Source organism: Pristis pectinata, chromosome 4, assembly GCF_009764475.1.
Source record: "Pristis pectinata isolate sPriPec2 chromosome 4, sPriPec2.1.pri, whole genome shotgun sequence".
NCBI lineage: Eukaryota > Metazoa > Chordata > Chondrichthyes > Rhinopristiformes > Pristidae > Pristis > Pristis pectinata.
The window spans coordinates 76802123-76819013 of NC_067408.1; the positions used below are offsets into that span (position 1 = coordinate 76802123).

The 16891-nt window shown below is 38.7% G+C and overlaps 1 protein-coding gene across 1 annotated transcript in view; it reads left to right on the forward strand.

Moving 5' to 3' along the window:
• The window catches only part of LOC127569658 (cilia- and flagella-associated protein 47-like), a 401309-nt gene extending 385467 nt beyond the window's left edge, over positions 1-15842 (forward strand). Inside the window, 1 exon segment of the mRNA XM_052014458.1 lies at positions 15488-15842. Coding sequence (XP_051870418.1) covers positions 15488-15712 — 225 coding nt within the window. The 3' untranslated portion in view covers positions 15713-15842.
• Positions 15843-16891: the final 1049 nt, after the last annotated feature.

Sequence of the window (16891 nt, forward strand, 5' to 3'; positions counted from 1 at the left end):
AAAGAAAGTATTATAAAATTCCATTCATTTTCAACTATGAACCTCCAAAATGAAAATTTAAGTAGTACTTGTCTGGAATTCAAGCTCGTGGCACTGCTCTTTTGTCCTCAGTGCTGTACAAATAGAAGTCAATGATCTCTGAAGTGAAGTGTGATTGCAACAATTCTGGTCAAATTGTATCACTCCAAAATTTCAATAGAGCACTTCCATGTACTTTCACCAGTAATGTATACTCCCTGTACATACAGTAAGGTCAGTCCTCGTGCAACACCATTTTAGAGCAGAAATTGATTGACTTTGGTTCAAAGCATAGATGTTACTGGGCAGTCACAACCCAAGCAGGTTTCCTCATATGGCTCCCTTTGCAGCAGTGTCATTTAAAGGGCCATAGAGTCATAGAATAATACGGTATGGAGACAGGCCCTTTGGCCCAACTCATCCATGCTGAACCACCCTAAGCTAGTCCCATTTGCCCATGTTTGGCCCATTTCAATCTAAACATTTCTTATCCAAGTACCTGTCCAATTGTCCTTTAAATGCTGTTATTGTACCTGCCTCATCCACTTCCTCAGGCAGCTTGTTCCATTTATGCACCACCCTCTGTGTGAAGAAGTTGCCCCTCAGGTCCTTTTAAAGCTTTCTCCTCACCTTAAACGTATGTCCTCTCATTTTTTATTCACTTTCCCTGGGAAAAAGACTGTGTACATTCACCCTGCTATGCCCCTCATGATTTCATACACCTCTGTAAGGTCAACCCTCAGTACCCTATGCTCCAAGGAATAGAGTCCCAGCCTACCCAAATTCTCCCTATAACTCAGGCCCTTGAGTCCTGGCAACATTCTCGTACATCTTCTTTGCACTTTTTCCAGCTTGGTGATGCTTTCTTACAACAAGGTGACCAAAACTGTACACAGTACTCCAGGTGCGGCCTTATCAACATCTTGTGCATCTGGAACATAATATCTCAACTCCTATGCTCATTGCCCTGACTGATAACAGCCAATGTGCTAAATGCCTTCTCCAACACCCTGTCCACCTGTGACACACTTTCAGGGAACAATGTACTTGTACTTGAAGGTCCCTCTGTTCTACAACACTCCCCAGTTATACTGAAAGTTTAAACTTACCCAATTTGCTGCAGCGTTGAATGGAAGCCAACTGGTGATTCTAATAACTGCTCCAATTGACCACAGAGATTTCCACAGAGCCCACTGCCCTTTCATTACTTGGAAACACCTTACAACAGGTAAGATGTAAGAGGTAAGAGGTAACAGGTAGGCTCGTAATCCCATTGGCTGCACTCACTGAATGGAAGCTTCAGGCCCAGCAATACAGATACAGTAGGCAAGCTTTGGGGCCTGAGGGAGATAGTGCTGAAGTACCCATGTCCAAAGACTGTATTCTTTCTGCATCTAAAGAGAAATCTGCTCCGATCCCAACCACTCCAAGCAGCAATATCTGTGATGTTTTTCAAAGTAATTGCTAAAGAGACAGGTCACATTCTGTGGCCTGACCTCTAGCTATGTTCCTGTATCTGGGCTATTCTGCCCATTGGGACCATGGGATCATTCCTAATGATCTGAACCATACTTAAACTTTCTTCTAGCCACACTATTAAGGAGATTATTGATGTTCTCTACTCCAGAAGAAACAGGCCTCTGCTATTGCTAAGGCTAAGCAAGAATATGGATTTGCCTTCATTGCATGCATCCCCAAAGTGCAGCCAGCAATAGTTTGTACTCATGTGGCACTTCTGGCAACTTTTCAGAACCCAGAACTCTTCATGAATCACAGAACTCCTGAGTAATGATGTTTATGAAGACAGATTCTAATGGTCAATCCTCAGTATTTAGAAAGCTCACACGATTTTTTTCCTTCTTTGGGAGTCCTCTTTACCAATCAGGGTCAGCAGGACCCAGATGGTTGGATCTGGTCAGATCCCTGGCTTTGATCTTCTTGTGATCCATCAATTCCAGCTGTGTGTCAGTACAATGAAAGCCATGGTACCATCAGGACCCTAGTAGGGATTGTCATGTGTCTATCAAAATCAGATTCCTTTCCCTGTGCCATCCAGCATTACGCCGCAGGATACCCCAAACAGGCCTTTGTACTCAGTTGACTTCTGCTGCACAATAAAGTCACTTGGAGAGCTCAGCCCATGTCCGAGTGGATGAGCAGGAGGAGGAGGGCAAGCCTAAAGAGGAAGAGAAGGAGAGTTAACATTGGGAGTGTGCCAGTGAAAGAGGATCATATGATGCACTATTGGAGGGAGGCTCTCTCTGGAAGTGTAATTGGAAGCAATATAATACCTTGTACCATTTAACACTCCACTCCATCTTTCCACCATGATCATGATACGTACAACAGTGTCGAGCTAATTGATCTTTCACAACACTATTGCCATTTATCCTTAGTAGACAATGGACCTTGTCAAAATGTGATTGTGCCATGGCCACTATTCTCCAAGAATAACCACTGCAGAGTTGTCAGTCATAGACAGCATTACTATGCCCAGATGCCTGAAAGATTCATGAAAGATCACAAGATCACAAGATCACAAGATAAGGGAGCAGAAGCAGGCCATTCGGCCCATCGAGTCTGCTCCAAGGAAAAGGGAAAAAGAAATGGGGTGGGAAAAAAAGAGAGAGAAAAAAAAACTATTCTAATCCCATTTGCCAGCCTTATCCCCATATCCCTTGATACCCTGACTATTTAGATATCTGTCTATCTCCTCCTTGAACACCCCCACTGATCTGGCCTCCACTGCTGTGCGTGGCAAGGAGTTCCACAATTTCACCACCCTCTGGGTAAAGAAACTTCTCCTCATCTCTGTCTTGAAACTGTACCCTCTAATTCTAAGATTGTGCCCTCTGGTCCTGGACACGCCCACCAAGGGAAACAGCCTAGCCACATCTACTCTATCCTTACCTGTCAACATTTTAAATGTCGCTACGAGGTCCCCTCTCATCCTTCTGTACTCCAGCGAGTACAGTCCAAGAGCCGACAAACGCTCATCATACTTAAGCCCTTTCATTCCTGGAATCATTCTCGTAAATCTCCTCTGAACCCTCTCCAACGTCAGCACATCCTTCCTAAGATGCGGGGCCCAAAACTGCGCACAGTATTCCAAATGAGGCCTCACTAGCGCCCCGTAGAGCCTCATCAACACTTCCTTACTTTTATACACTATACCTCTCGAGATGAATGCCAACATAGCATTCGCTTTCTTAACCACCGATCCAACCTGGTGGTTAACTTTTAAGGTATCTTGTATAAGTACCCCCAAGTCCCTTTGTACTACCGCACTATCAATCTTCTCTCCTTCTAGATAATAATCTACCCGCTTATTTCTGCTTATGGAAGCAAGCAGACCAGTCTTACACTCAGAAGTGCTCTATACTGCAAGTGCCTTGGCTGAGAGTGTTGAATATGAATATATGAATGCGGCCTCCTGTGTTTGCTCTACCATTGTATAAGATCATGCCTGAACTGATTGTAACCTTAACTTTTCTTTGTTATCTATATGCGATAACCTTTTACCCCCTTATCAAGAATCTATCCACTTCCCACCACTCTTTGAGGAATAGAGTTCCAAAAACACTCTAGCCTCTGAGGGAAAAAAAACCCCTCACCTCTGTCTTAAAAGTGTGATCCCCTACTTTTAAACATTGGCACTTAGTTCCAGATGATCCCACAAGAGGAAACACTGTCTTTACATTCACCCTGCCAAGACTCCTCTGGATCTGAAACATTTGAATCAAATTCCCTCTCAAAACATGAGCAGATACATGCCCAGCCTATCCAATCTTTCCTCACGAGAAACTTGCTCATAACAAGAAATAGTCCAGTAACCTTCTCTGCATTGTTTCAAATGCATTAATAGCCTTCCTTAAAGAAGGAGACCAATAATGTGCACAGTATCTTAGATATGATTTAACCAATGCCCTTTACAACTGTAAAAATGATCACAAAACCACTTTATTGTTGACCTACAGCACCCATGCTTATTGCATCATTCAGCATGAAAGGAGAATTGCCTCATTGTATTCAGTTGTTGCCATCAAGGATAATTTACCATTCCAATCAATTGTGTTAATTTATCAGCTCTGCAGGCAATTTCCTTGAAAGATGAATGAATTAGCAAAGAATTATTCAGTTTATTATGAATAAAATGGATCATGAGATCCCTTGAAACTGATTGTTTAAGTTAATATCAGCTATAAACATAGTGAACAATGGTTGGTCCTGGTAAAATATCCAATCTCTCTGCTAAGTACTAAAAATATTATTTTTAAACAAATCAGGTGGTTTGGGAGACAAATGTTGTCTGCACTTTGCTATTCTCATTATTTCTGAGCTTGTTACAGAGCCATTGAGCTCCACATCCAAGGGTAAGAAATAACTCACCCGATTTCCATCACAGCATAAGTTATCTCAATGCGTGGTGTTGCTAATATGGAGACATTGCTGTGTGTTAGATTCAGAATCAGATTAATGAGTTGGTAGATGAGACAGTGATGGAGAGGCAGCCTTAAGAGTTGATCTTCAGACTTTGGATTTTGGGTACAGGAAATTGAATGGGATGTCCCTCTGGCTAGAGAGATTACATGATGGTGCATTTAGCAAACACAGGATTTACTCCTCCATCGTGAAGCTGCAGGTTTCAATAGCTGCAGAGAGCATTAACATTGAGATTCCATTTCACCCTGATACCCAGCAAATGACTGTCCTCCCAAAGCCTAGTTGGTATTCAGACCTTGTTGCTTCAGCAAGTTTATGCTGAAAGAGCCAGATGTGTTTTTGCAATATAGTTACTGTAAGTGATCTGGAAACTGGTTTGCTTATCCCATAATTCTTTGAAGTGACGTCATCTCCAGTGGTCTGGTGGGTAACCTACGTGGGATCCCAGTTCAGTTTTGACATTCAGCCCATTTGCTTCCCCTATCACTGCACCCCAGCCCTGAATTGCTCCCTGTGGTCCACCTATATATAGCACTTATCTGCAGGAGGGCCACTAAGATGGGACAAATACATCAGGCCCACGTAGGTCTATGTGTGAGAGTGTTCCAGGTGGGGGGTCTGGGCCAACACCATCTGGCCCATTCATGAATTTTGGAAAGATCCGGCAATCAAAGAATAAAAATCTTGCATCATTTTGCTCTTTCCGAAATGAAATAAATTTGCAGGTACAATTTCCAATAGAGCGCACTTTATTTGAGAAGATGACACAATGTATAATACACTTGATAACTTGTACCAAATGTTATTGAACATTATTTCATTCTAAAAGACAACAAAAATGCCCATAATATTGGAAAGTCTTCTGGATTTTCACAAATGTAATAGGTAATAAAAAATGGATTCCAAATCAATTAAGATCTCCAAAGTTGAATCAGAACACATGGCTTCAATAAACTTCTACATTTTTGAAGCATTGAATAAATTATAGTTAATAGAGTTTTAATTAACTTCTCCAACAGATGTAAATTGGTAACAGCTTAATCCATAGTAGATTGATCTCCAATTAAGGTATGAATGAACAGTCAGGACATTTAGCAGTCTCACCACAGAATTAAACAGGCTTAAAACTTACAGTTTGGGCATTGTGCCAGAAATGAGCTTTTAGCCTGGTAATAAAATCATTGAAAATGAAACAAAACTTTGGAATAGCAAGGTTCTGCTGAAAAATAGCGATGTGGTGCTGTGATGCAATTACTGTTTGTGATCTGGAAACAGGTATGAAAATCCCATGATTCTTTGAAGTAATGTCACTACTTGTGGTGTGGCAAGTAGGTATTGTATTTTTATACATGGGATCCTTGTTCAATTTTTGACACTGAGATTGTGCTGGCCTGCCTCCCCCACTTCCCTCAACCAGAATTATGTTTGTGGTCCGCCCACACCAGTACATCTCTCACTGGCCATCTGCACCCCGAAGTCCAGTTGTGTGACTGGGACAGCAATAGGCACTCTGGTAGCACAGTGAGGAGGGCCTGGTTGAAAAATAACTTTCACAGCTTTCGATAGCCGGTAAAATTAGGTTTGGGGCTTTGTTGGCTGTAAAAAGCTGCTATTGACATTAATATTTAAATGTCTCTGATATTCAGGTACAAATAATAACCTACGAAAATGGAAGTGATGAAAAAATAAATGTATTTTAAAAAAACAAAATTGTTATTTAAAACAGATAAATAGTTAAAAACATTAAACTAATGGGAAATAATCTTTAAAATCTAACTTATCTTCCCCTTCCCCTCCAAAATCTTGGCCCTACAATCAATAGGAGGCTTCAGATCTTGCACTGTGGATTGATCTGATGCAGATGATTTCTTTGGCATAGTTCTGGGGAATCCAGGCAAGAGTCAACTCTGGTGCACAAAGCATGAGTGAATATCCAGACTGCTTGGCATTACCTCTGAAGTTAACTCTTTAGTTGACTCAAAGCAGAACACCAGACTAACTGGTGAATTTTAATTTATCTCTTTAAAAATCCCCAAAGTAGTTTTAAAACAAAAACACTTTTCCAGAAATCAACATAGAACTACATTCTTAGTTGATTGTTACAATAATATATCCAACCTGTCTCTTTGTGATTAGCTTAACTAATCTGTTAGTTACCTACTAATATGTATTGAAATTGCAAAACTTGATTCTACTTGGAACAAAGCTGTGAACTGTTGTTGAGAAGTTACTTACATTAGTGGTATGAAGACAGATTCAAACAATGGATTATGGATTTGTTCAGCCAACATAGGTTGATGTAATTTAAAAGGCAAATGTGGTTATGTAAACTCAAGGTTAGTGCCTTAAAGCTAAATAAATAATATCATAAATATTTAGTTTTGTTTTCTCATTGTGTTCATTAATCTTCACATGGAAATTTAATCAGCAGTGACTGGTGGCTCAGCTATGATAATATTAGACTGGGACATGTATTTTAATTGAGCTAAATTGAAAATCATTTGTTGTAATGGCATCCACCTCTATTTGACTTGATGACAATGGCAAGCCACTTTAAACTGCAGCAATTCCTGTGGTAATTGTGCACCCATATTGGTGATTGGTAGGAAATGCCACATTCAGGTGACTTTTAATGATGAATTACTCCTTCAGAACTTATTAAAATTCAGTTGTTTCATGTTGGACTAGAGATCAGAATTGGAAATAACCTTTTCTGATAAAAAAAAGTAGCAAATTGACTGACGACTATGTTGACTGTTTGGGAAAAGTGTTCTATCCTCAAATGGCCAAGCTTCAGCAAGCACATAACATTTCCCCAGAACTGTAAAGTTACTACATTCATTATCTAAATCAGTCTTTAGGAGAATATACAGGCACTGAAACTAGGTGACCCAGGCCGCATGGTATTGAGTAGTGATATACATTCATGCTAAAATTCTGTTTCTGGCTGGCATGTCAATGTGAGACGTCAAAGTGAGGAAAGGAATGTCTGATTGCTGACTGTTTGTAGTGGAATATATGTGATGGAAATGTAGTTTTGCATTGTATGTTAAGCGAAAACGTAAATAGAATATGCACATTTCAAGGGCCTGGAAGTAGCAAATCGTTTTGGAACACCAGAAGATTCAAGGATATCCGATTATTTATTTTAAATTCTATCAATGCTGTAAAGATCCAGGGTCTACATCTGAAGCACAAAAGAAATAGTGAGGGAAATCATTCCAATTGTTAAGCATATTCTGGTAGATATGTCATGGGAACATTAATCAGATCCCATAGAAACCAGAGATAAGAGAATCTGATAGTTTTGGATTTTTTGTGAATTTTTTTTGTTAATTGAAGTGTTATGAGCACTGGGAAATCAAATACATTTCTCTTAGCCCCCCACTGACTCTATGAAAAGCTCCTAGACAAGAAACAGTGTGATTAGATGGAAATTAATGAACCATCCACACTGCTTCAAGAATAAGCTTCAGGTGTCGTTTCTGAAAACTTATATTTTTTTGTCTCACCATTTTGGTGTCATCAGAGGTTCAGTTATTACCACACATTACGTGTCCAATTCCAGTAGGAAGAATCCAGGACAAACAGAACTATGCAATTTATCAAGCTGACCATATTTCTCTGGCTGTGTTCCTGAGCAATTAACTGAATCTGCTTTCACTGAGTCAGCAACAAATTGATAAAGGTTGAACCCTTTGATAATAAATGAGTTTGAGCTGATTTGGTTAAATGGGATATTTTTGACTTTCAGTTTGGAAATGGTAGATTTCAACTTCACTTCAGGTTCTGAGTGCATAATCGCTGTTGAAAGATTTTTCAATATTCCTCCTTTAAACAACTTCACATAAAATGTATCAGTTGGTCATTCATCTCATTAGTGGTTTGTGAGTTCTTATGTAATCAAACCAACTGCTGTATTTACAACTGGAGGGGATAAAGACAAACTCTTCACTAATTGCATAATAATAGTCACCTATAAAGTATTCCATCGTAAGAAGCAAACTCTTCATTAAGGACCAATGCATGGATAATTGGATAGTATTTGCACCTTAAAGGTACTTTATCAGTTGTTAAAGTACTCTAGGACACTTTAAGGATATATTAGATCCTTTGCAAATAATGGAACTAGGTTGAATACATCACATATTTTGATTTTGGACAGACCTGCTTGGATGCAAATTTTGTTGTTTTTATTGTGATGAAAATCCTCCCACAATGTACAATTAAGTTTAATGTCTTTCACCCCAATTTTGCTTCAAGCAGGTTTTTAGCTTCTCTGTATCATTTCACTCAGCGTTATTAATGTAGACACAGAATTATTGTCAACAAATTCTCCCGATCTAACACTTGTCAACCCACTTCCTAAATACAATAATCACATTTCACCCTGTCATAGTGGAACCATATTGCAGCCATTACTTGTATCAATTAGAATATTTCAGTGGCACAAAATGTCCTTATAGCTAAGTACACCAAAGGTGAATTTAAATAAACAGGTGTAAAGTAAAAACATTACTTGAGATTTATTCATATGCTATTGTTTAGTTAGTTCCTATTCTGTATAAAGAAACACAGGGACAAGTGAAATTTTGAGACTCACAAGTTTTCACCATGGTTCAGTCAGATAATGCCTGATCAGTTGGCAATTTAGATCACCGCCTTTGTTGTTTATCTCAATATATTATCAAAATCTTGAAAATTTTAATGATGCCTCGGCATTGGAGTTCAGTCAGAAATTTAATGTTTTTTGAAGTACTACAGGACTGAAACGTAGCATAAAATCAATTGCAAAACATGATTCATACCTTACAATACATCTTGCTTCTAATGAAATACTTGGTTGCTTGGTTCTGTGGAACTCAACCACATACACCTGAAGCACACAGAATATGTGAGGTGACAGCAATGCTTTGTTCATACCCCCACTGTAAAGCATTTACACACATACACAATTTTTACATGACGTGGACCACGCAGGAAATCATATTTAAACAGGAAGGAATATTCTTTGCTATGTAAAGGTATCTTCAAGTGTTTGCAAGTTTTTGGGGAAATTAATTGGGCAGAATTTATTGAATTCAGTCTTGCAGGTTTGGAGCGACAGCAGTTTTGTTGCGTTCTGAAGGTAAACCCATTTTGCGTTTTTAGGTAAACCCATTTGTTACAGAAGAAAGGGTGCTCTAAGCAGAGATCTGCTGGGTCTTCAGCATGACCAGGAGTAGGTATTGAGGAGCTGACGATGCACCTCTAACCAGGGGACACTAAGGAAGCAGGGACTAAAAATAGAGCACTATGGTCAGGAGGGCGAATCTGGAAGGAATGCTCTGACCTCCACCTGTCTGAGGTGCAATGTATTTGTAAGCTGTGGTTTTCAGACATGGTGCAGACAGTGCATCAGTCATGCATTCATGCCTGGACTGAGACTTGCAGCTTGAATTTCTCAGCCTCTGGGCCACTTATTAATCATCTTCATTTGCCACCTTTTCCTGCAAGAAGGAAGGAAAGGTGTACATATGTGTAAGTGTGATGTGCCACTATTAGTTGGAAGTGATATGTGCGCATGCACTTATATGTGAGAGATAGAAGATGCACATGTGAGTTTTGAATGGTGACATTGATATGTGCATTGCAGTGAGTTTGCAAGTATATGTGATCTTTTGTTATATCCACTGACTTTGATCAGACATGTAGAATTACCACTTGATTTGTAAATTCTGAGAAAGTATTTGTTGTCTTTCTCCAAACCAAAAATAAATTACTTGGCAATTTTCCACTTCAACCTCCATCTGTTAAAATGTTGCCCATTCAGAGACTCATTTACAATTTCCTGCTTCTATCCACACAACCTGTGAATGAATTTTACACAAAATGGGTGAAGTAAATCTTCAGGTCAGAAACATTATGCAGTTTCAAAACCAGAATCTCAATTTGCTACCTAAAATGTGGGAGATTGGATGTTTGAAATTTAGGGCCAAATACGGATAAACTAGATTTCCACCCGAACCTTAGATTGTACCAGGAAGGAGAAAGAAGTTCATCCACCAAACAATGAGTCTGCATTATCTGTCCCTAAGTTCAGTTGTTTTTACCTTACACACACCCACTAATGTAGGTCTCCATAAAACATTTCACAATGCATTATTTAATGGAAGTTTTGACAAGATCCTGAAGTGAATTGCCACTGCTTTATTAAGCTGTTATGTTTATGGTTAAATCTTTAGGCTATTTACTTTAAATGATTTGCCAAGTTTCCCTTGGAGCTCTTGAGATTTTTTTAAACTTTGAAGATTTGTTATTATTCTCTATAGCAGCAAAACCATATTTTCTGAAGGGGAATGCCCTCTTAACATCATTTATTGGAGAGGAAGAGAATAATGATCAGAAGGAAGACAAATAAATAAGTCAAATTCAAAGGACAACATTGCAAGAGTGCCTAGAAATTCATCCTTCTTCACTTACACTACATGTGCTCCATATTGGTATCAACACTAAAATAAAACCAGAAATTGATGGAAATACTCAGCAAGCCAGGCAGTATCTGTGGAAAGAGAAACCCAGTTAGTGTTCTGAATCATTTTAGAACAAAGTGCATCAGAACATAGTTAGAACATAGAACCTGGAACAATTACAGCACAATTCAGGCCCTTCGGCCCACAAAGCTGTGCCAAACATGTCCCTACCCTAGAAATTATTCAGCATCTTTCTGCTGACTTCCATTGAATTGAATTTTTAGGCAAAAAACCCAATGGTACACAGAGACACAAGATCTTTTTCATTAAAAAAATAGGTTCAGTACAGAAGTCATGGGGAATCTTTGCTTCAATCTGCACAAGGAATGAATAAATGCTTGCAGTGGTCCAGAAAGTAATCACGGTACTTCATTTCCCAGTCCCTAGATCATTTAACAGGGTAACACGTGATCTCTGCAAAATTAGTCAATGTTCTTTCATGGAACAAATAATTAATTACATGTTTTCCAAGACAGTTTATTTATTGTTTTTAATGCAGGAGCAAGACAAATGAACAAGTGGCCCATTAATTGTTAAATGTATCACTGGGTTTCATTAAGTGCTGCAATACATCACATGTAGTTGAACGAGATCTTTCCACAACCCATTTATATGAAAAATAAAAGGCATTAATGCTCCTTAATGTTCAAATAATATGTCAATGGCCAAAATGCAGGGAAAAAGCCATATTTCATCTATCCTTTTGCTATCTAATAGCTTTCCTTATTTCAAAATCAAAGGTACTTGTTGGTTTCTCGATAATGACGACCACTCAGTAACTACCATGACAACAAATACCATTAGCACAGACCACTGAAGTAACAGCTAACTATCACGTTCAAAATATAATTAGAAAGATTATAACTAGGGAAGATATTGTATCTTAATGCACTACATGGATATTGCTGTGTTAACCACTGCCCACAGCACATTACGTTTCATTGTGCTTTAACTTTGTTAGCCATTTAAAATTTATAAAATAAATACTTGGTACATGCCCATCATCATAATTAATCTAGGCACTGTTGAAAAGCTCTTCTTGCTGCTGCAGGTTTTCTGACAAAGCATTCTAAATGCTTAAAAATCAGAGGTTGATAGCTTTAGAACTTCCATTCAACAACATTATTCTCCACGCTTAATACCTTATTCTTTGGCTCTCTTGCACATTGTGCATCACCTTGTGTTGACACTTTATCTGGACTACCTTAACCACGTGATTTAATCTTGGCCAAAAGGTGAAAGTTATAAATAGATGACAACTGGGAAATTTAATATAATAAGAAATGGGAAAAGGAGGAAGCCATTCAGCCCTTCGTGCTCCACCATTCAATAAGATCATGATTCATCCAACTTTCCTCAAGTTCACATTCTTGCCCGATCCCCAGCATCTGTGATTCCCTTACTGATTACAAAACTATTTATCTCAGCTTTGAATATATTTGATGATTCTCCCTCCACAGATTTCTGGGACAAGAAGTTCTAAAAATCACAACCCTTTGAGAGAAACAGAATCCTCATCTCTGTCTGAAAGGACAGCCTCTTTTTCTGCGACTATTCCCTTTATCCTAGACTCTCCCATGAGGGGCCTCTACATTATTCCAACCAGTTTCTTCTTTCCCTTGCTACATTTTACCACCACCCAAATGGACTCTTTGGCTTCTGAGCTTACAACAGTTCTCATTACCAAACTGATTTCATCCCTGATTAGCAGAGCTACCCCATCACCTTTCACTTCCTGCTTAAAAGTCAAATGTTCCTGAATATTGAGTTTCCAGCTTTGAACTCCTTGTAATCACAGCTATCAGATCATATTTATTTATCTCTTGCTGTGCTGCTTTTTTTATTAATTTTTTTTTCAGATATTATATGCATTCAGAAGTAGGGTTCTTAATATTATCTTTTTACCATCATTCCTGACACCAAACCCATCTCTCTGGTCTATTGTAGCTCTATGTGTTTCTCACCCTTCTTTCCCCTGTCTTCTCTTTTGCTTTCTATTTTTCTCTTGTTTCCCAGTCTTCTAGTTCCCTGCTCAGGTACCCACCCCATACCATTGCAGTTTAAAGTACCCCAACAGTACTATCAAATACAGGAGAGGATATCAGTCCCGGTCCTCTGTGGGTGTATCCATCCAGTTTATTGAGGTCCCATTTTCCCCAGATCAGGTCCCGATGCCTCAGAATCTAAATCCCACCTTCTTACATCATCCTTCAGCCACACTTTTGTCTCATCTAGCTTCTTATTTCTGCTGTCACTTGCACATGCAACTGGGTGGAATCTGAGATTATTATAAGTAAGGTCCTGCTTCCTAATTTATTTCCTAACTCCCTGTATTCAGTTTGCAGGACGTCATACTTGTACGTCATTTGCACCAATCTGTTCTAATCTGTACTACAACCACTGGCTGTTCACCCGCCTCCTTCCAGAATGTTCCGCAGCCACTCAGTAATATTCTTGATCCTAGCTGCAGGAGGCAACATGCCATCCAGGAGTCGCATTTGCAGCTGAAGAAACAGTTCTCCTTACAACTGAGTCTCCTGTCACCATGGGCCTTCCACTCTTTTTCCTCTCCTGCTGTACAGCTGAGCCACCCATGGCACCACAGACTTAGTTCTTGTTGAATTTCCATGAAAAGCCATGTCCCCCAGCGTTATCCAAAATGGTGCATTTACTTACAAGGAGAAGGCCCAGGGGACTTGTGCACTATCTGCTTTCTTCGATTCTTCCCTTTCTGCCCAATATTTCTTCTGCACAATAAGGATATGGAAAAAGGAGTAGGCCATTCCTTCCCTTGTCCCTGCTTTGCCACATTCCTGTAGTACCCCCATATCTCTTGATTCCCTTAATATCCAAAAATCTATCAATCTTTTTCTTGGACATACTCAGACTGAGTTGCCACAGTCCTCTTGGGGAGAGAATTCCAAAGATTAGCTACTCACTGGGTAAAGAAATTTCTTTGCATTTTAGTTCTGAAGAGCCAGTCCCTTTTATTGAAACTGTGACTCCTAGTTCTTGTCACCTCAGTCAGTGGAAACACCATCCCTGCATCTACTTTGTCAGGTCCTGAAAATATTGTGTGTGTTTTAATGAGATCACCTCTCATTATTCTAAATCTGAGAGGTTACAGGTCAACTCTGTTGAGTCTCTTCTCATGAGACAATCCAAGCCCATCTCAAAAATCAATCTATAAACATTCATTGTACTCTATCCCTCACAAGGATATCTTTCCCTGGGTTGGGAGATCAGACCTGTATGCAATATTCCTGACATCGTTGCTTTTGGCCTTCCTAACTCTTTGCTGTACTTGCATGCTAACTTTCAATGATTAGGACAACCAGCACCTTTAAAACACGTATTTATATATATTCCTGTGAAAGTCAATTGCCTCCCATTTTTCCACATGATATTCCATATGCCATATCCTTGCCCATTATTTTGGCCAGCACCGAGGGCCCCACCAACAACTTCTGCAGCATCCAACTGGCCGTGGCCTCCCTACCTAAAAATGACCGATTTTTTTCACTTTTCTCCATCTTCCATGTGTTAACAGATCCTGAAGCATGCCAGCATATTACCTCTTTGATTAATTATGCTTGATACCTTTCGTGCAAACCTTACTGAAGGCCTTCTGAGAGCTCAAATACACCATATCCACTGATTTCCACTTTCCTGTTCTGCTAATTCCAACCTTAAAAACCTGAGAGATTTGTCAGACAGAATTACTCTTTCATAAATCCATATTGACTCTGCACAAACTGATTATTATCTTCAAAATACCCTGTCACCATTTTCCTTACTGCTGACGTCAGACTAACTGATCTGCAGTTCCTCAGTTTCTTTTTCCTTCCTTTCTAAAACAGAAAGGTTACAAATGCACACACGAACCAGTTCATCCACTTTCTCCACAGTTACCTTTTTTCAAAACCTGGAATGCAAATCATTAGGTGTTCAGAACTAACTGGCTTTCATTCCCAATAATTTCATCAATAGTATTTTTTTAAATGCTTATTTCAACTCTGTAATCACTTTTGACCTGTTGTTGTCCACAATTTCTGGAAGGTTTTCTGTGTCTTCTTTGAAGACAGACACAAAATATTTGTTTCATTTCTTTCCAATCCCCCTATTCCCCAATATAATTTCCCCCATCTCAGTCTTCAATGACTCACATTATCTTAAACCAATCTTTTCCTTTTTACATTTCTTTAGAGGCTTTTATAGTCTGTTTTATTGAGCTTCTCAATGGATTACTCTCTTATTCTGCTTTCTCCTTCTTAATCCATTTCATGCCTTTCACAACTGATGGGAGGACTTGCATTCTTGCCCTTTCACCGATACATTATTTTAATTAGCTGACACAAGATTTCTGATGGGACTAGTGTATTGGGCACTGTGGAAACAAGAGTCCTTTCCCAATTGTACTGGAATGGGAATATTAGAATTTTTGACACAGCATTTTGTATGTGAACTATATTGAAACTATGAAAAAGAAATGCTTATAACACTTGTACTTATAGACAGCAGATATGCAATGGATGTACGAGATCAATGGTTTGGATCCGCAGTATACTCCTCCCAACATTCAACATGGCAAAACCACCACAACAGGGTTCAGGCACTGTGTTCCAGTACGGCAACGCAACTTTATTCGTGAAAACCTCAAGGTGACAGCAACTGCAGTGTCCTCTCCTCTGAAAAGTGCTCCTCTCGTCACATTAAGCAAAACAAGTAGAGCAAAGTAAATTTTATTTACATTTCATTGGACTTTTATTTGGTAAATGTTTAAATTTGATAAGAATACTGATTGCTTTGTCCGTATGTGCAAATAAAGACTGATAATTTTTAAATGATTTAGATGGAGAAATTGCCATATTTTCATTAACTTCTATGAACTAACATGTGTTTGTTGCATGATTATATCTAATGCATTGTATTTTTCCAATAAATCTTTTCAGCGTAACCAACATCAATTCATGTCATTTTGTTTTAACAAGAAGATTTTGTCTGCATTCACAATTATTAAAAAAATATAAATTCTACCTGATCAACCAAACAGCTTGAATATTTTCTGAAAAATACATGCAAGCTTGTCAACAGAACTATAATCTTTGGTACATGTGTTAGAATTCATGTTCATCATTGATTAAAAGGTTGAAAAATAATTATTTGTCAGTCTTTCAGCAGGAGACATTTGTTTTTATGTTCAATAAAACAATTGTTCAGTACACTTTAATTATTAATGTTACTTCATTAACATGAACAAAATAAATGACATAAGCATTGAAAGTGAGGAACTTTAAATTAGCTCAGGATTAGGGTATTATGAAATGCAAAACTTTTATCACTGTATAATGTAAGGTATATTTAAAACCAATTTCATTTGTAGTGAGGCATTTTATATCTCATTGCATTCACTGACATATTTGTGATATTTTCATGTAGTTTTTATGAAGCTTGAAAAATGGTCCTATGTGATTTAGCTAATATGGAAAACAGCATAGACAGGACAGTGAAAAGATGAACTTCCAAATCTGCACATTGTCAGGAAATGGCCAGGCATTCATGGGTTGGAAGTCTGGTTCTGTCATAGTGGCAGGTAATATTTGATAAAGGAAATGTGCGTTCTTGATCCACAGCAATGTCTATTTTAATATTACTTTGAGAAGTATCTTGGAGGATCTTGAGCTACCTTGTATATCCCACAGTTTGGGTACCTCTCTGGTTAGCACCACAACCCCTCCCCCCAGCCCCCCCCCCTCCCAATTCAATATCATAACAACATTGGATATATTGCTTTTGCATGCAGCAATTCATTTGTATCGCCTTCTGGGGGAAACTAGAACTTCAAGCCATAGTTTCAGAATAGTGACAGCCCATTTAAGACAGAGTTGAGGGAGAATTTCTTCTCTCGGAGGGTCATG